General features: G+C 47.3%; 1 protein-coding gene across 5 annotated transcripts in view; it reads right to left on the bottom strand.

The window, feature by feature from the left end:
• LOC115085872 (protein FAM200A-like) overlaps nucleotides 1-18157 on the bottom strand; it is a 63077-nt gene extending 44920 nt beyond the window's left edge. For 4 of the 5 annotated variants that reach the window (XR_003854974.1, XM_029592402.1, XM_029592403.1 and 1 more), the window contains exons 1-2: nucleotides 17942-18157; nucleotides 6537-6663 (exon numbers count right to left, since the gene is read on the bottom strand). Coding sequence is in view for 4 of the 5 variants with exons in the window: in XM_029592402.1 (XP_029448262.1) it covers nucleotides 6537-6663; nucleotides 17942-17965 (151 nt within the window). In the remaining variant the exon portion in view is untranslated. The remainder of the gene's footprint in view (nucleotides 1-6536; nucleotides 6664-17941) is intronic. The other variant, XM_029592404.1, reaches the window with a different exon arrangement.
• Nucleotides 18158-21814: the final 3657 nt, after the last annotated feature.

Here is a 21814-nt window from a genome sequence, read left to right as displayed (position 1 = left end):
GTATGAGGAGACTGCCAGGTGGCCGCCTACAAATTTCCTGTGGCGACACCTGCTGACACTCCGCCGAAGACGTCGACTGCGAACGAGTAGAATAAGCCTTAAGTCCAGAAGGAAGTGGACGACCCTGAACCAGGTAAGCAGAGGAAATCGCCTTCTTCAACCATCGGGCAATTGTTGACTTAGATGCCTTCTGCCCTTTTTTGGGCCCACTCCACAGCACGAAGAGGTGGTCAGAAAGGCGAAAACAGTTCGTTACCTCTAAATAGCGTAACAGAGCCCTCTTCACATCCAACTTCAGCCATTCCTTTGCCTCTGGAGAAGAAGAATCCACCCCCGCAAAGGAAGGAAGTTCCACCGACTGGTTCACATGAAAAGAGGACACCACCTTCGGGAGAGGGAACGGTTCTCAGGGAGACTCCCGCCTCGGAAATCCGCAAGAAGGGCTCCCTGCACAACAAGGCCTGAAGCTCGGACACCCGTCTAGCGGAAGAAACCGCCACCAGAAAAACCGTCTTCAAGGTCAGATCCTTCAATGTCACCCGACGCAATGGTTCAAAAGGAGCCGAACAAAGCGCCTTGAGTACCAGGTTCAACCGCCAAGAAGGACAAGGACTCCGGACCGGAGGACGAAGGTGCTTAACGCCCCGAAAACTGCCCAGAGCCACCACCTGCACCCGCAGCGAATTGAATGCCAATCCCTTGGCTAGGCCTGCCTGTAAGAAATCCAGAACTTCTGGAATAGACGCCCTGGCGGGCTGTACACAGTGGTCGATACACCAGGCCTCAAAGACTCCCCAAACTCGGACATATGCCATAGACGTAGAAGTCTTGCGGGAACGTAAGAGCGTGGCCACCACCGCATCAGAGTAACCCTTACTCTTCAACTGACGCCTTTCAAAAGCCATGCCGCTAGACAAAAGCGATCTGCCTCTGTGAAACAGACGGGCCCCTGCCGCAGAAGCGTGGGAGACTGATGAAACCTCAGTGGACCGTCCACTGCCAGAGCCAAAAGATCCGCGAACCACGGACGCCTTGGCCACTCCGGGCACCAGTCGCACAGATGATGAAAGGTGGAGAGCTCCCACTCTCCGGGATCCAGTTGGTGGCGACTGAGGAAATCCGCTTGGACGTTGTCCACCCCGGCAATGTGAGACGCCGCTATCCGGTAAAGATGCGCCTCCGCCCAGCGGAGCAAAAGCTGTGCCTCCGCCGCCACCGGACGGCTCCTGGTGCCGCCCTGACGATTGATGTATGCTACTGCCGTCGCATTGTCGGAGAGCACCCTCACCGACTTGCCCTCCACCAAAGGTAGGAGGGCCTGAAGCGCAAAGCGAACTGCTCTGGTCTCTAAGCGATTGATCGACCAGGAGGCCTCCTACCTGGTCCACTGACCCTGGACCGACGTATTCCGACAAACCGCTCTCCATCCGGAGAGGCTGGCATCCGTGGTCACTACAGTCCAGCAGGGAGTCTCCAGGTCCATCCCCTGACGCAAGTTGTGCGGAGAAAGCCACCACTGCAGACTGGAACGCACTGCCCTCGACAGGGGAAGGACAGTGTCGTAAAGCTGCGAGCGAGGCTTCCAGCGGGACAACAAATCTGAGTGAAGAGGACGCATATGTGCAAATGCCCAAGGCACGAGATCGATGGTCGAGGCCATGAAACCCAGGACCTGCAAATAATCCCAGGCCGTAGGATGAGAAAGAGATTGGAAATCCGTCACCTGTTGCATGAGCTTCCAGACTCTTTCCTCCGTCAGAAAGACTTTCCCTAAGACCGTATCAAAACGAGCCCCTAGGAATACCAAGTTCTGAGGGGGGGTCAGATGGCTCTTCGCGGGATTGACCACCCATCCCAAGGAGCCCAACTTCCGGAGTACCCGTTGTACCGCGTCCCTGCAGAGACTTTCCGACTTCGCTCGAACTAACCAATTGTCCAGGTACGGATGGACCAAGATCCCCTCCCGTCGCAATGCGGCCGCAACCACCACCATTACCTCGGTGAAGACCCTGGGAGCCGTCGCCAGACCGAACGGAAGGGCGCAGGACTGAAAGTGGCGCCCCAAGACTGCAAACCGCAGGTACCTCTGATGTTGCGGATGGATGGGGATGTGGAAGTACGCCTCTGAGAGGTCCAGAGAAGCTAAGAACTCCCCTTTGTGCACCGACTCGATTACCGAATGAAGCGTTTCCATCTGAAACCGGGGCACCCATGCTATAAATTACACAATGTTGGGTTCCATATTAGGTGCTTCCAGCCGACTAGCTCGCTCTGCTGCCGCACCAGACAGGTTGGACTCAGCCTGCCAATCCTGAACCCATCGGAGGCAAGCCTTTGGGTGAAGCTGGTACACATAGCTGCCCGGACCCCAAGGGCCGACACCTCAAAAATTCTCTTAAGTTGCAGCTCCAGCTTACGATCCTGCAGGTCTTTCAAGGCTGTACCCCCTGTTACCGGAATAGTGGTCCTTTTGGTCACCGCAGCAACTGCGGAATCAATCTTGGGAAGCCTGAGGAGCTCCAACGCGTCCTCCGGGAGCGGGTACAATTTCTCCATCGCTCGGCCGACCTTCAAACCTAACTCAGGATTGTCCCATTCCTTATACAGTAAGTCCGTGACCGACCAGTGAAAGGAACGAACCGGACCTCGGAGACCCACCATGATGGTGTCCATAGATCCAACCCTGGAATCCTCAGGGGGAACTTCAATAGCGAGCTCCTCTAGAATAACCGGTATCAGCGGCCCTAGCTCATCTCTTCGAAACAGGCGCACCACCTTGGGATCATCGCCGTCAGTCGCCTGGACTGCCCCCGGCTTGGCCGGCTGAGGATGAAGCTCAGGATCCTCTTCCTGTCCGTTGCCAGCAGGTATCGGGGGCGCTGGATCATCCTCCAATGAGTCTGATTGAGAAGACTCCGTCAGCTTTTCCTGAGAACGGAGAGGACGCTTCGGCTTGGGGGCATCCTCCCCCTCCGACTGCCTGGACCGTTTCCGTGAAGAAGACTCCCGGGCAACTTGGATCGCGACCTCCGTCCAGATCTGCGAGCCTTGAAGAACTTGCACATCATGTCCACAAAGTGGGAGGAGAACGAAGAAGAAGAACCATCCGACTCCAGATCCTCCTCATCTGAGGAAACCCCGGTTGGAGCTATCGGCCTCATGCCCCCACCAGGAGCAGCCGGCCTCGGGGAGAGTGGAGGAGGAGAAGATCCGTCAGCCAGCACATCCAGCGCTGCCTTTTCCTGGTCCCGGAAGGTTGCTAGCAAAGCCTCCGGAACCAGCACTGAGCTGGAATGGAGCCGGTGGAGCCGGGTCTTTTTCCCTAAAATCAGGCCTCCGGGGCTCCCGACGCGAACTGGGGCCTTGTCCAGGCTCCTTTCCAGGTAAATCCCGTGAGGAGCCCTCCCCTCCGGAGAGACAGGCCGTGCAGACCCCAGCGCGGGAAATCCGTGCGCGCGCAGTGCCACAGGCAGAGCAGGCCGTACCACGTGGCATATCCCCAGGCTCGATTTGTTGAATACCCAAAAAAAGAACCATGGCGTTCGGCGAGGTTTCCCGGTAAGTAGGCCGCACCACGCGGCAAAGCCCCGGGCTCGATTTTTCGCATATCCAAAAAAAGAACCGCGGCGTCCAGCGCAATTTCCAGGTCCCCCCCGGGCCGAAAAAATGGCCAAAAAAAGGCAAAAAAAGCGGCGAAAACGGAGCGAACACCCGGCCGGCGGAGGCCCTAACTCCAGACAAGTTTTAAAAACGAATTTCGAAAAAATTGTAAATTTTACCTGTATCTGTGAAAACGGCAGGCTGGGCGAGGATGAGTGGCCGAGACCCCCGCCATCACCTCGAGCCATGGCAGAAGTAGGGTCCCCAACCCTCTGCTCTGCAGCCTCTATTACCAGGGGGGATGGTCCCACCAGGACCTGACAACCCCCTGGGAGGCTAGACACTGCACTGCTGGCCTGCAGCCGAAAACTTTTTTTTTTTTTTCTAAATTTAAAGGAACCCTACCAAGATCCCTAACCAGAAGAAAAAACAGCGGCACTAAGCTAAGAATATCCAAAAAACCAAATCCCTAACTTAGTACCCACCGAGAGACACTAGGCTTTGCACCTCCACCATCCGCTGGAGACAGAAGAATACTGGCAGACACTAGGTGGCACCTCAGGGGTATAGGACAGAGTCCGCAAAGTCTTCGTCTGTCTCCATCTGCTGGTGGGGAGGCAAAACCCAGCTGTCCTGGACTGATCCGGGGTACGTACAGGGAATGTTTATATTTGTACCATTCTTGATCTTTGCATGCGCAGCTGTGAAATTTTAAATATTTCTGTTTTTAGAGAGCAGCATGGAGGACAGCAGCAGCACGGATGAATTTGCTCCTCCGGAACAACGCCACGGTGAGCCTCTAATAGCATCGGCATACTTTATGCCATTTGGCAGGCCGATGAAATGTGCATGTGTAAACGTCATACTCTCTGTAATGGTTGAGGTTATGTTCCTGTTTAAAATGTTGCTAAGTTCCTCTTCTTGTTGTGGATGTTTTAATGAGTGACAGCGGTAACGCTTTAATTTTTTTTTCTTTTCAGATACATCGACAGAGGAGGAAATAGAGCCCCACCCTTTCATTCCGCGCCCCTCCCCCCCCCCCCCCCCCCATTGTTCCGCCCCAACTCTCTCCTGCCCCACCCGCCATGGGAGATGAGGAGGACATCGTTGTTGACGTTGTCGGCCCTGGCTTCTCCTGGGCTGCCTGGCGGCAGGTCTTCAGGCCGGAGGGCGGCGCAGCATCCGGGAAGGGCCCTCAAACATTGAGGGGCGCCTGGACGCTATGATGTACCTCCTGGCGCAGATAACCAGCCGCCTGGGCACCCAGGCGGGAATGGCCAGTGCAGGCGGTGACGATCCTGCACGATCTGCGTCTTGGCCAGTGGGGAGATGACTGAGCTCCTGCGAACAATCGCAGGAGCTCAGTCCCTGGTGGCCATGGCACGGGCTCCTGCAGGGCGGGCACCGCCTGAGGACCAGTCAATGACGATGCTCCTCCTCCTCCTCCCCCATGGCATGGTCCCTCCCCTTTTTGCCCAACGCCCATCCAGACGAAAATGTAAATATTGATATTGTAAATAGTTCAATTTGTTAATAGTAACATTTATATTTTCAAATATATTTATTTTTTGGATTAAAAAAGTTGGTTTGTTTCCTTTCCACAATAGATTGCATGTCACTTATGTGGTTGATACTGTGGCCATAATCAAGAACAGAATGACTGCCAAGGATGAGGAGAACATGCAGAGCATAGTGGTGGAAAAGAAAGGGAGAAGTAACTGGAAGAGGAGCACATGGAATAGAAAGAGAAACTGAACCAAAATAGAAGAGGAGAACTTGGACTCGACTTTGGCCGTTCATGGAACTTGAGCGCCCGGACGTCGAAAGGTCCCATGAACGGCGTCCCATGCCGCGAGAAAAGAACCATCCACCTTACCTGGTGGAATGACTTTGAAATGACAGGTACCAGCGCACCCAGGATACTGTATAGGCGCTGTATACCGCTCTATACAGTAAAATGGATTGCGCACGCCTACTGCTTCATGGATGCGCTTTGGACGCCGCCCTGCATTTGCGTCTCATTAGAATACTGCATCGAGTGGTAACGAGGGTGCGCCCCGGCACTAGCACACTCTTCCTTACGCGTCCTTACTGTATCGGCCCTGTAGGAAATACTTTCCCCTTTCTATCCTGTTACACTCCTCCCCCAACCTCCCCTCCCTCATTTATCCCCATCCCCTCCTCTTCCTCACTACAATTACTAAGAAATACTTTCCCTTTCTATCCTGTTACACTCCTCTCCCACCTCCCCTCCCTCATTTATCCCCATCCCCTCCTCTTCCTCACTACAATTACTAAGAAATACTTTCCCTTTCTATCCTGTTACACTCCTCCCCCACCTCCCCCTCCCTCATTTATCCCCATCCCCTCCTCTTCCTCACTACAATTACTAAGAAATACTTTCCCTTTCTATCCTGTTACACTCCTCTCCCACCTCCCCTCCCTCAGTTATCCCCATCCCCTCCTCACTACAATTACTAAGAAATACTTTCCCTTTCATTATTTATTGTGATCTGCCAGTTTTCCTCTGCACCTTTGTACTTCCAGTACAATCAGAACTAGAATCAGACTGGCATCATGAGCCCTCACTTCCAACTATCTGGGAATTCCCTCCCTCCCCCATTTTATACCCCTCCCAAAATATTATTCTGTTCACTGTAGTGATGGTCTTGGGTTGGAGGGGGTGGGGCAGACACCAGGGCACCTTCTAGAACCCTGCAATTATGGGTCCTGGATCCAGGTACAAGGTGTCACCCCTGAGCAATGACCATGACTCCATGTGCCCCCATTCTCAAAGCTATGAGCTCTGCCTCTGCAGCAGCCCCAGCCTCAGTGACTCAGGAAGCAGAAGACCCAACTTCACTCAGTAATGACATCATCTTCTGTACTTGCCTCCTAAAGATACGAATATCTTAAAAATGTAAGTCCCTCCTTACCCAGTGATCTGAGGGTCTGGTAATGCTCCTTCATCACATCCTTGTAAAGTTCCTTCTTCCGTTCTTCTAAACCCTCCCACTCCTCCTGGGAGAAACGGACAGCGACGTCCTCAAAGGATACTGGGACCTGAAACACAAACCAGAAACACTCAGCACCTTCTGCATCAGGAGACCTCCCACTGCTAGGGATCAGCAGGATTGAGAGATGGTTCCTGGGGGTATATGAAGAAACTACTACGTTCCTGATAATTTCGTTTTCTTATTGTAGACAGATGGACTCAGGACCAGTGGGATGTACAAAAGCTACTCCTGATCGGGACGGGAGGCTGCCTGTGGTCCAGTGAAAAATCGTATGTGCAAAGGCTTGCAGAACCAGGCGATAAAACCTGGAAAAGGTGTGTAAGGAGGATCACGTAGCAGCAACAATCTAACCTCCGCCCATGACACTGCCTGAGACCTAGTGGAATGAGCCCTAAACTGACTAGATAACGGCTTCCCAGCATCCACGAATGCAGTCGTGACTGCCTCCTTAATCCAGCGAGCCATGGTAGCCCTCGGGGCCGGCTCTCCTTGTCTAGTACCACCATGAAGGACAAACAGGCGATCCGTCTTTCGGAAAAGTTTAGAAACCTCCAGATACAGCAAGATACGTCTCTGACATCCAAGCAACACAACAGGTGATATTCTTCCGCATCTCTTTCCTTACCCAAAGATGGCAAGGAAACTTAACCGATTCAAGTGAAAATCTGAGACCACTTTAGGCAAGAATGAAGGAACAGTACACAGCTGTGTTGGTCCTGGAGCACCTGAAGGAACAAGACGAGGCCTGCAGCTTGGAAATTCGACGTACAGAACAAACCACCACCAGATGCACTGTTTCAAGGTCAATAATCACAAGGAATGGCTACGCAGTAGACGAAACGTAGGGCTCGCCCAAGAAAGCCAACCTCAGGTTAAGACTCCACAAAGGAACCGGCAACCTCAAGGGAGGCCAAAGATGTTTCACTCCCTTCAAAAAATGGGCCACAACAGGATGAGACGATAAGGAATCACCATTCACCTGGCCCCTGAAGCAGGCAAGAGCCGCAACCTGCACCTTCAAGGAATTAAGGGCTAAGCCTTACTTAACCACCCTGCAAAAGTTCAAAAGGAGCGGGACCTTTATTGAATGAGGAAGAGAACCTCGATCCTCACACCAGGCCTCAAATAATTTCTAAACCCATACATAGGCTAAGGAAGTGGAGAACGTTCGAGCGTGGAGCAAGCTGGCAATCACCACAGAAGAATATCCACGCTTCAACACGCCAGCCCCCTCAAGGGCCAAACCGTGAGGAAAAAAAACGAGTCAGATCTTCGTAAAGGGCAGGTCCCTGCTGCAACAGAGTCTTTTGCAGCAGAAGACGAAGAGAGGTCCCCACCAGGAGTCTTCGCAGATCTTTATACCATGGATGCCTGTGCCAATCTGGTGCCACCAGGAGCACCACCCCCCTCCCGTGGCCTTAAATCTTGCAAACTCTCCTCAACGCCGCAGCATCTGGTCCGGGGTTCCCAACAAGTAAGCGAACGAGATCAGCTGAATCCCTGGCCGAGGGAGGTTCGCGCCGAGAGGACGGCCCCCTTGTGTCGTCATAACCAGGTGCCCCGGGACAGCATTTTAAAAGAGGGCCCTGAGCCCAAGTAAGCTGAGGAGAAGGAAGGAGCAGCTTACTTGTTGGGAACCCCGGACCAGACGCTGCGGCGTTTGAGGAGAGAAGCGAACGAGATCAGCTGAATCCCTGGTCGAGGGAGGAGGGAGTTTCGCGCCGAGAGGACGGCCCCCCCTTGTGACGTCATAACCAGGTGCCCCGGGACAACATTTAAGAGAGGGCCCTGCGGCGCGCAGCCACGGCGCACAAGCCGAAGCCGCGCGCCAAAGGGGCGCGCCCTGGTAAATTTTTTCTTTTTCTTAATATTATGGGAAAGACGCGTAATCAAAGACTTGGACCCTCCTCAACCTACCATCCCTATGTCGAGGATACATGGACCCATGGACAACCATATTGTACATATGGGTGAGTCCGTGGATAGGGGCAATTTAGAAGGAAATTCCCAGTTGGGAGTTTCCTTAAGCCCCAGGTCCACACAACCTCCTCAACAACCACTTGGAGAAAGTAGTGGCTCAGTAAATGTCAGAAGCCCCCTGTTAGTGACTCAGACCCCAACGGGAAATGAGAGTACTACAGAAGGGATTAGACAATTGATTAATATTATTTAAGGGGGAATCCCAGCCACAAATAAAGTGATACCATGTCCTATGATAGTAGAGTCAGAAATAAATGTGCAAGATGGAAGTGAAGTTGAACCTGATAATGTAACTCAGATGTTTGGAGACTTTCAGTCAAAATATATAAAAAATTAACTAGATCAACTATACAAGTTCATGATTTTTCAGTTCAAGTTAAAGCTAAATTTGAGGATTTAGAGACTAGATCTGTTAAACTTGAACAAGAAGTGGCTGGGATAAACCCACAAATTAAACTTATGCACGCTACTAATACTACATATATTAAGGACAATTTGATGTTACATAATCAGACTGAAGTTCTTGAGAACGAATTGAGATCATTTAACTTAAGGTTATTGAATTTTCCACAATCAAGATTAATGTCAGCTATCGAATTGTTTAATAAATATGTGGTAGAGATATTAGCTTTTGAGATGGATAAAATTCCTGTTATTTATTTATTTTTTATTTATTTGTGTTTTTCTATACCGGCATTCATGGGAGTACGTATCATGTCGGTTTACATAAAACAAGGGGTGATCAATACATTATAACTACATAACTAAAACATAAGAGTATACATTACAGGAGTATAAACAAGTGCACGGAAGAGAAAGTTACAATAAAACAGGGGTAATTCTAACTGGGATTAGAGTTAAAGGAAAGATAAACAAGTTTAACAAGAAGTAAAACATTGTAGTGATTGGTTTTGTAGTGTCTGATTCAGTTAGAAGAGAATGTTCAATTAAATAATTGTTCTTTTAAATAAATATTTTATTTGATAGAAAATGTTCAGTATTGCTGTATTTGATTTTGCTGCAATTGATGGAAGTGAATCCTTAGGGTCTGGAAATGCTTTCATGAACAGCCATGTTTCAGTCTCTTTCTGAAGGTTAGGAGACATGGTTCCTGTCTTAATTCTAAGGGGATTGAGTTCCATAGTGGGGGACCTGCTGTGGAGAAGGCCCGATCTCTCAATGTTATATGTTGGGTGGTATTGTTGTGTGGTACCTGTAGATATTCTCTATAAGCTTCTCTGATGGGTCTGTTGGAGGAGTGTTTTTTGAGAGCTATTTGTAGATGGAGTGGAGCCAGTCCATGGATATTCTTGTAGATTGTGGTGAGGGACTTATGAATTATTCTATAATGGATTGGTAACCAGTGAAGGTCTTTGAGGACTGGTGTAATGTGATCTCTTCTCCTTTTGTTTGTTAGTATTCTTGCTGCCGTGTTCTGTATCAATTGGAGAGGTTTAGTATGTGCTGATGGGAGGCCTAGAAGAATCGAGTTGCAGTAATCAATTTTTGCAAATATTATTGCTTGGAGCACTGTTCTATAGTCATGGAAGTGAAATAGGGGTTTTATTCTTTTTAATACGTGCAGTTTGTGGAAGCAGTCTTTGGTTGTTTGGTTGATAAATGATTTTAAATTTAACCAGTTCTCTATGGAAACTCCTAAATCTCTTACTTTTGAGGTTTGCAAGTTGGCTGGAGGGTTTGTAGTGATTTTGCAATTGTCTGGAGAGATTAGAATGAATTCGCTTTTTGTTTGGTTTAGAATTAAATTTAAGCTGGATAAGAGATCGTTGATTTCATGAGAACAATTTTCCCAAAGTTCTAGAGCTTTTAGTGATGGATTCTTTAATGGGGATCACAATCTGGACATCGTCGGCAAATATGAAGTGTTTAAGGTTCAATTTGTTTAGCAATTGGCAAAGCGGGAGAAGGTATAAGTTGAAAAGTGTCGGTGAGAGGGAGGAACCCTGAGGAACTCCTTGCGAAGATGGGTATCTGGGGGATTCTTTGTTGTGAATTTTAACCTTGAAACCTCTGTTTTCTAAGAATGTCTTGAACCATGTTAGTGCTGATCCTGCAATACCGATGTTCGCCAGTTGTTTTAGTAATATGGCGTGGTTGACAGTATCGAACGCTGCAGATAGGTCCAATAAAATCAGAAGGAAGGCCTGTCCTTTGTCTAGGCCCAATATAATGTAGTCAGTCAGTGAAATGAGAAGGGATTCGGTGCTTGATGCCTTTCTGAAACCAAATTGAGTAGGGAATAGAATTCCGTGTTCCTCTATGTAGTCCGATAGTTGTGTGTTGACTAGTTTCTCCATCACCTTGGCAATGAAAGGCAGATTTGAGATTGGACGGAAGTTGTTGGGATCATTGGGGTCCAAGTTAGGCTTCTTAAGGAGCGGTTTGATGGATGCTAGTTTGAGGTTGTCTGGATAGAAACCCTGGGTGAATGAGCAGTTTATGATGTCTGCTAGGGTTTTGGTTATGGTGTCCGGGATTAGCAGTAGTAATTTAGATGGGATCTGGTCTAATGGATGCGATGAGGGTTTCATTTTTTAAGAAGTGTTTGGATCTCTGAGGAAGTGGTGAGTTCAAGAGATTGGAGGGAGATGTCTTTATTATGGAGTACGTAATTGCTAGCTGGTGAGCCTGTATTGGGCTTTAATTGTGATAGCAGGTTCGTGATTTTTCTTACTGAAGAAGAGTGCCAGCTCATCAGCTTTTGTTTGAGCTTGGTTAGGTGGTATGTCAGAAGGGTTTTTCATGAGTTAGATTGGAGACAAATGTGAATAGCGCTTTAGAGTCGAATATAATGTTATGAATCTTTTGAGCGTAGAAGTCCCTTTTTGTTTTTAGAGTGGAGCTCTTGTATGAATGGAGGGCGAGTTTGTATGTAGAAAGTGTAGTGGGGGAAGGAGCTTTCCGCCATTTACTTTCTTTTTGACGTAGGTTAAGTTTAAGGCTTTTGAGTTCGTTAGAAAACCATGGCTGCCTTTTTGATGCACCTTGTTTGACTTTTTTTGTTATCCATGGACACAGTTTGTTTGCCACAGATTCTGTTATGTTGGACCAGGAATTTACGGCTGTATTAGGTGATGTGACATCTATGTGTGAGAGTTCCGTGATTAGATGATTGCTGAGTTCATCCGAGGGGCATACTTTTCTGTAAAGAAATGAGTGTTGAGGGGAGTGTTTATGTCAAAGTTATACTATTTGTGTTGAGGGGAGTGTTATGTCAAAGTTATACTATTTGTGTTGAGGGGAGTGTTATGTCAAAGTTATACTATTTGCCTACAAAGAGAGTGCTCCCAGCTCAAGAGGGAGGGTTAGATAGTTTGAATAGTCCAGGAGTATCCACTTTTTTGAAAGACTCCATGGACAATATTCACACTAGAGCAACGTTATTAGTTTCCTTTTCTTTTAAAAAAGGATAAGACTTATTTTTCTTAAAATACTTTCAAAATAAGGATTTTTTATTTTGCGGGCAAAAGATATTAGTATTTCCTGATGTTTCTCGCGCAACTCAAGCGCGTAGAAAACAGTTTCTTTCCTTCAAGAGACAAGTCCTAGAAATAGGAGCAAGTTTCTTCTTAAAGTTCCCCTGCAAATGCCATATAATGTATAAGAACAATAAGTTTATTTTTGTAGATCCCTCACACTTGGAGCGCTTCTTGCAGGATAAAAAGCAGGAATAAGTGTTGTTTAGGTTATAGGTTGTATAAGAGAAATGACACCCAGCAATAGGAACCCCTTCTCCTCCTAGATGTGGGCTGGATTATGAGAATTATGTGTTGATATTGAAGTTATAATTGTTTTTTCTGGAAATTCCTGGATTATTACATTTGTTTGAATGTTATAAATCAATAAAAATAAAATTAAAAAAAAAAAAAATCTTGCAAACTATTCTGCCTAACAGGGGCCACAGGGGAAGAGCATACAGCAGCTTGTCTTCTGGCCAGACTTGTACAAGAGCATTGTTACCCAGGGACCACAGATCCCTCCTACGACTAAAGAATCGAGGAACCTTCGCATTGCGAGAAGTCGCCAGCAGGTCTAAAAATGGAAGGCCACAGCAAACCACTACCAGCTGAAATGCTTCATCAACACCACCCATTCTCCTGGGTCTAGACTCCCCCTGCTGAGAAAGTCCGCTCTTACGTTGTCTTTTCCCGAAATGTGAGAGATTGAGCTCATTTGGAGATGTCCTTCTGCCCACTCCATAAGTGGGTCTATTTCCTGCGACACTTGCTGGCTCTTGGTTCCTCCCTGCCAATTTATGTAAGCCACCGTCGAGGAGCGAGTACCTGATCTCAGTAAGGCACCTGAAAGAAAGCAAAGGGCCCCCGAGGAGCAGGTACCCAGGTTAGAGAATACCTTGAAGGGCAGAGAGAGAGAGCTTCCAGCGGCAGCACGGAAGCGGCAGAGTAGCGTAGACTGGACGAGTCCAATCCTTGCTAACTCAACGAGCTAGCAAACCAGGGCAGGCTAAATACCAGACGTGACATCACTCGAGGGGGACGCCCCCAAGGTTCGCGCCATAGCTGGAATAAAGACGTGGGTAGCGTGCACGCATACCTTAGGAGGCCCTTAGGAGAGACATGGCGGGAGGCTACGCCATAGCCGTTCCGGGGACACTGAAGAAAGTGGCTTGCAGATGCGGCAGTGGCCATCTTCCCAAGGCTAGCGGGAAGAGCTGAGAAAAAGGTGAGGCACAAGGGTCGAAGCCGTCTGAGACCGTCTGACACAACACACACTTTCTCAGATGATCCTCCTGCATCTAACAGTGGAGGCGGGAGCAGACGTCCATTGGCAAGTGGAGCTGGACCGTATAGTCCTGAGACTGCAGGTTCCAACAAGACAGCAGAGAGCGCTGAAGAGGACGCATACGTGCCCCCGCCCATGGCACCACTTCCAGGGTTACCGCCATTAAACCGAGTACCTGTAAATAGGACCAGACTGTTGGGCATATAGTGTTCACCAAAAGCCGCACCTATGACATCAACTTCTGAATCCAAATTTTGGCCTGCTTCGTGTCGAACCAGCCACCCAGATATTCCAACGACTGACATAGCTGAAACTGCTCTTGACCAAGTTCACTACCCAACTGAGCTCCTGCAACAAGGAGGTCACCTTGCGGGTCTCCAGAAGGCTCCCCTTCCAGAGACTTGACTTCAATTAGCCAATCATCCAAATATGGGTGAACTAGGATTCCATCTTTCCTCAACTCCACCACTAGCACCAACATAACCTTGGAAAAAGTTCTGGGAGTGGTGGCTAGACCAAAAGGCAGCACCCAAAACTGATAATGGCATCCCAGCACCACAAAACGCAGAAAACGTTGGTGTTCCAATCGGATGGACATATGAAGGTAGGCCAGAAATTCCCCCGGCTGACCGGCCATTATCACTGAGTGGAAGGTTTCCATGTGAAAATGGGTCACCCGCAAATGACAGTTGACTCCTTTGAGACACAGAATGGGATGAAAGGAGCCCTCCTTCTTGGGCACAACAAAACAAATGGAATATCACCCCATACTTTCTTGAGACGTAGGCACTGGAAACTCAGCCCGAGAAGCCTTAATAGCATAAATTCCACTGCCTGCTTCTTCTGCGGGGAGTTGCAAGGAGACACCATCAACACGTCCCGAGGAAGGCTGCGAAGTTTCAGCACATATCCTTCTCGTATCACTTCCAGAGAGAGTGGGGAGGGGAGGGAGAGAGAGGAGAGAGAGAGAGAGAGGAGGGGAGGGGAAGAGAGAGAGGAGGGGAGGGGAAGAGAGAGAGTGGGGAGGGGGAGAGAGAGTGGGGAGGGGGAGAGAGAGAGTGGGGGGGGGGGGGGGGAGAGAGTGGGGCACGCAAATCCGACGCAGGGCAGCCAAGCACTCATAAGAGCGTGCAAGAAAAAGCCTAACAGAGGGGCTTAGCCACCTGGGCTGCCCAGTTCCCCTAACCCCATGGGAACGGGAACAGACGATGGGAAGAAGAAACGCAGAGCATGGAGAGACCGGAGGAGGAAGTCCTGCAAAGCCCCTCTACACTGTCTCTGCCTTTTACTTTTCTTTTTTTTTTTAATTTACCTGAGTTCAGCCCTTACCGGCTGAGTACAGAGATGGTCTTCGGATGGGAGGGAAGAAGGCACCTGCCGTCACCGCCTTGCTTGAGTTCCTGCACCCGCTGCCTTTGAGCTGTATAATCAGCAAAGTCTTTGCCAGCAGAACCAGGTACCAGACCAAGGCAAACCTCTGAGGGACCAAGAAAATCACCTCAGGAATTCTCAACGGGGGAGGGACATCTGGGGTCACTGCAGGAGAGCAGGGGTTTTTTTTTTGTGTTTTTTTTAATTCTCCTTTCAAAATCTGAAGCAATCCCCATAGGGAGAAGGTCGCCCACCATCTGTTGGAGACAAGAGAATACTGGCAGGCTGGGGTCACTGCAGGGTTATATAAACTGTGACGTCAGCTCCATCTGCTGGCAGGGGAGCATAAACCCACTGGTCCTGAGTCAGTCATCTACATGCTAGGAAAAATTCAGTTACAAAACACATAATCCTAGAGCAGGACTATAGCAACTGGGAATCAGTTTTTTGTCTCACGTTAGAAAGCAGCATTTGTAAAGAGAGGGTAGGATTATGTTGTTTTCCCTTTTTTAAAGCACTAACATACAGGCCGATACAGTACAGTGCGCTCCGGCACTTGGACAAGCGTTTTCGACGCGCTAGCTTTACCCCTTATTCAGTAAGGGGTAATAGCGCGTCCAAAACGCGCATCCAACACCCCCCCCCCCCCCCCCGAGACTAATAGCGCCCGCAACATGCAAATGCACGTTGATGGCTCTATTAGTCATTCCCGCGCGATTCACTAAGTAAAATGTGCAGCCAAGCCGCACATTTTACTTTAAGAAATTAGCGCTTACCCAAAGGTAGGCGTTAATTTCTGCCGGCACCGGGGAAGAGCTCAGAAAAGCAGTAAAAAAGTAAAAAAAAAATTTTTTTTTAAATGTAAAATCAGCCCGGATGCCGGCAAAATTGAGTGTCGGCTGTCAAACCCGCTGACGGCCGCCGCTCCTGTCCAAAAAGAGACACTAAGGACGCGCTAGTGTCCCTAGCGCCTCTTTTTACCGCCGGGCCTAATTTGAATATTGAATTGTGTGCAGAGGAGTGTGGCCTGGGCATTCGCCCGCTCTCCCAGCCCGCGCACAGGCCACTCTCCTGTGCGTGCGATTCAGTATTCAAATTAAGGACGTCGGTTAAAAAGAGGCACTAGGGACACTAACGTGTCCCTAGCGCCTCTTTTGGACAGGAGCAGCGGCTGTCAGCGGGTTTGATAGCCGCTCAATATTGCCGGCATCAGTTTTCACACCCGCTGACAGCCACGGGTTCGGAAACCGGATGCCGCAAAAACTGAGCGTCCGGTTTTCAAGCCGCAGGCCGATTTCAAATATTTTTTTTAATTTACTTTTTTTTTTTTTTAACTTTTGGGGGTAACGCTAGTGCGTCGAAAACGCGCATCCAATAGAGGGTTAACAGGGCGCTCCGTCAGCCCGTTTGTAGGGAGTGTCATAAACCCTAGGACCCAAATACATCAAAAGGGATATAGCATGGTTAATGGTATAACAGGTCAACTCCCCATAGTCTTTGAAAAGGCTTACCATGTTTGGGATTGATCTTTCGGGACGTGTAACATAAAATATTGTCTGCATATAATGAGATTTTATGATGCAAAAGTCCTCACTATCCCAAGATTCTCTCATTTTTATACAAATGGCTCAAGAGTTAAATTTAACAGAGGTGGGGAAAGATGGCACCCCTACCTAGTCCCCATAGAGATAGAAAAAGGATCTGAGAGAAACCCATTGGCTAGGATTTGGGCCTTAGGTTGTTTGTTTAGTGCCAATATCCAATTCACAAATTGCTCAGGAAAAACAATGTCGCAGGACCATGAACAAATATTTCCAACAGATCTGGTTCAACTGCGTCTACAGAGAGGACCGTGCCAGGAACGTTTTATTTCCCCGCTATGTGGATTATGTTAAACAATCTTCTAATAATAGCTATAGAATTTCTACCTTTTATAAAACCTGTCTCATCAGGATGTATCAGTGTTGGCAACAAACATTCAATCCTAAATTCCAGAATTTACAATGATATTGGCCTATAGGAACCACAATGTAAAGGAACCTTGCCTGGTTTAGGAATCAAAGTGATATGAGCATCCAACAAGTTCCAGAGAGAAAAAGCACAGGTCCTCATATAATTAAAAAGTTCCTGCAAATGAAGGACCAATTCCCTTCAAAAATTTCTATAATATCACAAAGGTAAACCATCCGGATCTGGGCTCCTTCCCGTTGACAAAGACTGTAAGGCTTGCTCGATCTCAAAGACTGTAATTGGTCTCTCCAATAGACGAAACGTAGGGCTCGCCAAGAAAGCCAACCTCAGGTTAAGACTCCACAAAGGAACCGGCAACCTCAAGGGAGGCCAAAGATGTTTCACTCCCTTCAAAAAATGGGCCACAACAGGATGAGACGATAAGGAATCACCATTCACCTGGCCCCTCAAAGACCATAATTGGTCTCTCCAAATGGGCTCTGGTCTCATCGGGAATCTGAGACATCTGCACTGAGCTTAAAAAACATTTTATATCATTCAGTGAAAATGTTTCAGAAGCTCCATACAAATGCTGATTAAAAAAAAAAATAAACAAACCCTGAAATTCCCATATTATTTGCGTGTAGGAATGAAAAAGATCGCCTGAGGCTCCGTGTAAGGCACTAATAACAGATGAAGAGATCTTAGGATTAATTGATTTTGCCAATAAGAAGCTAAGTTTATTACCCTTTGCGGGAGCCTTGCGTGCGCTTTAAAGTCAGCGCCCGCTTTCCGCAAATTTTACTGCATCCGCCCCTAAGTGCCTTTCCTTGAGATAATGCATAGAAATAAAGATCTAAAGGTGATGCCTTTTTGTTGCACTAAGTTCAAACATTTCTTGACTAACTTTACAGACCATTCCTCAGTCCAAACAGAATAAACAGGTCAGAGTAAAAGATGTTAACCCGCATTTGGACGCGCTAGCTTTACACCCCCCCCCCGAGACTAATAGCGCCCGCAACATGCAAATGCATGTTGCGGGCGCTATTAAGCGCGATACAGTAAGTAAAATGTGCAGCCAAACCGCACATTTTACTTTAAGAAATTAGCGCCTACCCAAAGGTAAGCGTTAATTTCTGCCGGCGCCGGGAAAGTGCACTCTCCGACTTAATATCATGGCGATATTAAGTCGGAGGTCAAAAAAGTTAACAATTAAAAAACAATTTAGTGAGGGCAGGGAGTTGGGGGCGATCTCCTACCTTCGCAGAAGCTCCTGCAGGCATTTTCCCCTTTGCTGTTGCTGCTTTCAGGATTAGAAATGACTCGGAGGATCTCTCTGGGACTGGGGAAGAGCTGCGTGTTTGCCGAGGCGAGGAAGATGAGAAGCAGAAGATCTTGCAGGAGAGCACCAGCTACAAACTTGCGGCGCAACTCCGCCTCCTTCCGGGCACAGACGGATGACATCACATTGGAGGAGGGCAGAGGTTTAAACCGAGCGCAGACTGATGACATCAGGCGGGAGGCGGGCAGAGTATTGCACTGAGTGCAGACTGATGACATCACACTGGAGGAGGGCAGAGGTTTAAACCGAGCGCAGACTGATGACATCAGGCGGGCAGAGTATTGCACTGAGTGCAGTCTGATGACATCACAGAGAATGGTTAGATCGGAACGTGTGCGTTTTTGCACGGAGCGCCCTTTTCTCAGACATTAGGATTTACTCTTCCTAGAAAAATAGTTTTTACTTTATTCTTAAGAACATACAAATGGCTACATTGGCTCAGCCCAGATTATTAGGGTGGTGCTGCTGCTGTTGCTGCCAAGGTGCCACGGGGTTTTTTTTTAGAGGTTCAGCTCGTATTCTCTCCTTATTTACCCTGCTGAGCACAGGCTGGAAGAAAAGGGCAGATACCGGCTGCACCCCCACCCTTGACCCAGTCCAGTTAGCTCAGAAAATCCTCATCAAACTTTAAAGAACACATTTTCCAACCTTTGTGCCTGTGGTGACAAATCCCATCTTTTACTCTGACCTGTTCATTCTGTTTGGACTGAGGAGTGGTCTGTAATGTTAGTCAAGAAATGCTTTAACTTAGTGCAACAAAAAGGCATCACCTTTAGATCTTTATTTCTATGCATTATGTCAAATAATGATATATCCATAGGAAAGGCACTTTGGGGCCGATGCAATAAAATTTGCGCACGCAAGGGTTAATAAACTTAGCTTCTTATTGACAAAATCAATTAATCCTAAGATCTCCTCATCTGTTATTAGTGCCTTACAAGGAGCCTCAGGCGCTCTTTTTCATTTCTACACACAAATAATGCAGAAATTTCAGGGTTTGTTTTTTTAAAATCAGCATTTGTATGGAGCTTCTGAAACATTCTCACTGAATGATATAAAATGTTTTTTAAGCTCAGTGCAGATGTCTCAGATTCCCATTTGGAGAGGCCAATTACGGTCTTTGAGATCGAGCAAGCCTTACAGTCAGTCTTTGTCAACGGGAAGGAATCCAGATCCGGATGGTTTCCCTTTGTGATATTATAGAAGTTTTTGAAGGGAATTGGGCCTTCGTTTGCAGGAACTTTTTAATTATATGAGGACCTGTGCTTTTTCTCTCAGGAACTTGTTGGATGCTCATATCACTTTTGATTCCTAAACCAGGCAAGGTTCCTTTACTTTGTGGTTGTTATAAGCCAATATCATTGATAAATTCCGATATAAAAATTTTGGCTAAGGTATTGCAATTTAGGATTGAACGTTTGTTGCCAACACTGATACATCCTGATCAGACCGGTTTTATAAAAGGTAGAAATTCTATAGCTATTACTAGAAGATTGTTTAACATAATCCACATAGCGGGGAAATAAAACGTTCCTGGCACGGTCCACTCCCTAGACGCAGCTGAACCAGATCTCTTGGAAATATTTGTTCATGGTCCTGCGACATTGTGTTTTTCCTGAGCAATTTGTGAATTGGATATTGGCACTATACAAACAACCTAAGGCCCAAATCCTATCCAATGGGTTTCTCTCAGATCCTTTTTCTATCTCTATGAGGACCAGGCAGGGGTGCCCTCTTTCACCCCAAGCAGGCATACTCTTGATCATCATGCTCCATCTCCCTCCCCCCCCCCATGGTAATCACTCAATATTTCCAATTCTCTGGCACTTATCACTTAACCCCCCCCCCCCCAATATAATTTCTCTGGTAGTACCCTCCCCTGTTAGTTCACTCCTTATCCCCATCCTTTAGATGCTTTCCCATTAACTAGTTTATGCTCGGTGCATTTCTGTACCCTTATCTATTATGCAGTTCCTGTTAACTTCTGTACTCATACCCTTATTGCAGTTCCTGTTAATTCATTAATTTGTAATGTTAAGCCTGTTAAACCTGTTGCTTTTGATATTTCATTCATGTGTTTCTTGTAAAGCTCGTTGCTGCATTAAGTATTATTGTAAACCGAGGTGATGTTCCAAACGGTATAGAAAAACTCTTAAATAAATAAATAATTACATAAATAAATAAATCTCTGTTTAATTTAACTCTTGAGCCACTGGCACAAAAATTAGGGAATCTCGGGATAGTGAGGACTTTCGCGTCATAAAATCTCATTATATGCAGATGATATTTTATGTTACACATCCCGAAAGATCAATCCCAAACATGATAAGCCTTTTCAAAGACTATAGGGAGTTGACCGGTTATACCATTAACCATGCTATATCCCTTTTGATGTATTTGGGTCCTAGGATTTATGACACTCCCTACAAAATAATTTCAGGATAGCAGAGGATAATATTAAAGATCTGGGGATTGTGGTCCCAAAGAGTCTGAGCGTCGTATAAACTGAATTATCCTAAATTGTTTATGAAATTGCAGACAGATCTTTGTAGGTGGACTGATTGCCCATTGCCATTTTTGGGCAGAGCCTACTTGGTTAAAATGGTTGCCCTTCCCTGGCTCATGTCATGTCCAGCACCTCCCTTGCAAAGTTCCCCAAAAGGCCTTCAAAGACCTTCATGGAGTTATTTCTTCCTTTCTATTGTGTCGCAGGCCGCCACATATCAAGCTCCTGACATTACAGTATCCTAGGAAGTGTGGGGAGCTGGATACTCCAAATAGGTTTCTTTATTATCCAGCTTCCAGATTAGTGGGCATTAAAGACTGGTTGATATCTTCCCACCCTCCTAGCTGGATAGCTCTTGAGGGTATGTATTTGAGGGGTTACACATTAGCGTCCCTTCTCACTTTACCTTCTACCTCTCCTCAGCACATACAGCTAGGGCGCTCAAACCCTATTATTTCTCATACATTGAAAGTCTGGTGAACAGCAAATACATTATTGGCATTTCAGTATGAGGGATTTTCCCATTTCCAGCCTTCAGGGCAATCTGACCCTATCTCCTCGTATTTTGTCTCCGGACGTGGAAGCTTGGACTAAGGGCGGTTTATGTTTCCTTTCAAACACACAAACTATCATTTTTTCCCCGATTGCGTAAGGTGGCGGAGCGTCACTGGGAGAACTCTGGCCCAATACACTTGATGGGCGGTCTGGAATCTTCTCTTATTTCACCCAGATCTCTGAAACGTTTGATCTCCAGATTATAGACTTATTTGTTAGATGGCATTTGTGATCGTGAGACACATCCCAACATTATTGAAAGGTGGAATGAGGGTCTTTCGCTAAACTTAGATAATGATGATTGGAAGGACACATGGGAACTCTACCCTTAAATTATCTCATTGTAATAAGTTTCGAGAACTAATGTTCCGACTATTACACAGAACCTTTCTTCTCGAAATTTAGCAGACCTGGCCCGTTTTGCTGGAGAGGATGTGGTATGCCTGCATCCCACTTTCGCATGTGGTGGGACTGTCCTATTGTTCGTAATTTCTTGCAAGAAGTTCAGTGGAGAAATTTTGGGTCTGTTGGGAAGATGGGGAGATGTATTGTCCTAATCTGAGAAACTTTTGTCAATTCAGTTGTTACATGCTGGGCCTATTACCGTCGCTTATTATTGGAAGTTCACACCCCTGACTGAAAACTGGAAAGCCATGGTTGCAGATATTGCTATAATGGAAAAAATATCCTTCTCATTATTGAGGAAATGTGGGGCTTACAACGTTGGTT

The sequence above is a fragment of the Rhinatrema bivittatum genome, chromosome 2, assembly GCF_901001135.1.
Source record: "Rhinatrema bivittatum chromosome 2, aRhiBiv1.1, whole genome shotgun sequence".
NCBI classification, from domain to species: domain Eukaryota; kingdom Metazoa; phylum Chordata; class Amphibia; order Gymnophiona; family Rhinatrematidae; genus Rhinatrema; species Rhinatrema bivittatum.
The sequence above is the reverse complement of the archived record's forward strand: the minus strand, read 5'-3'. Positions and strand labels throughout refer to the sequence as shown.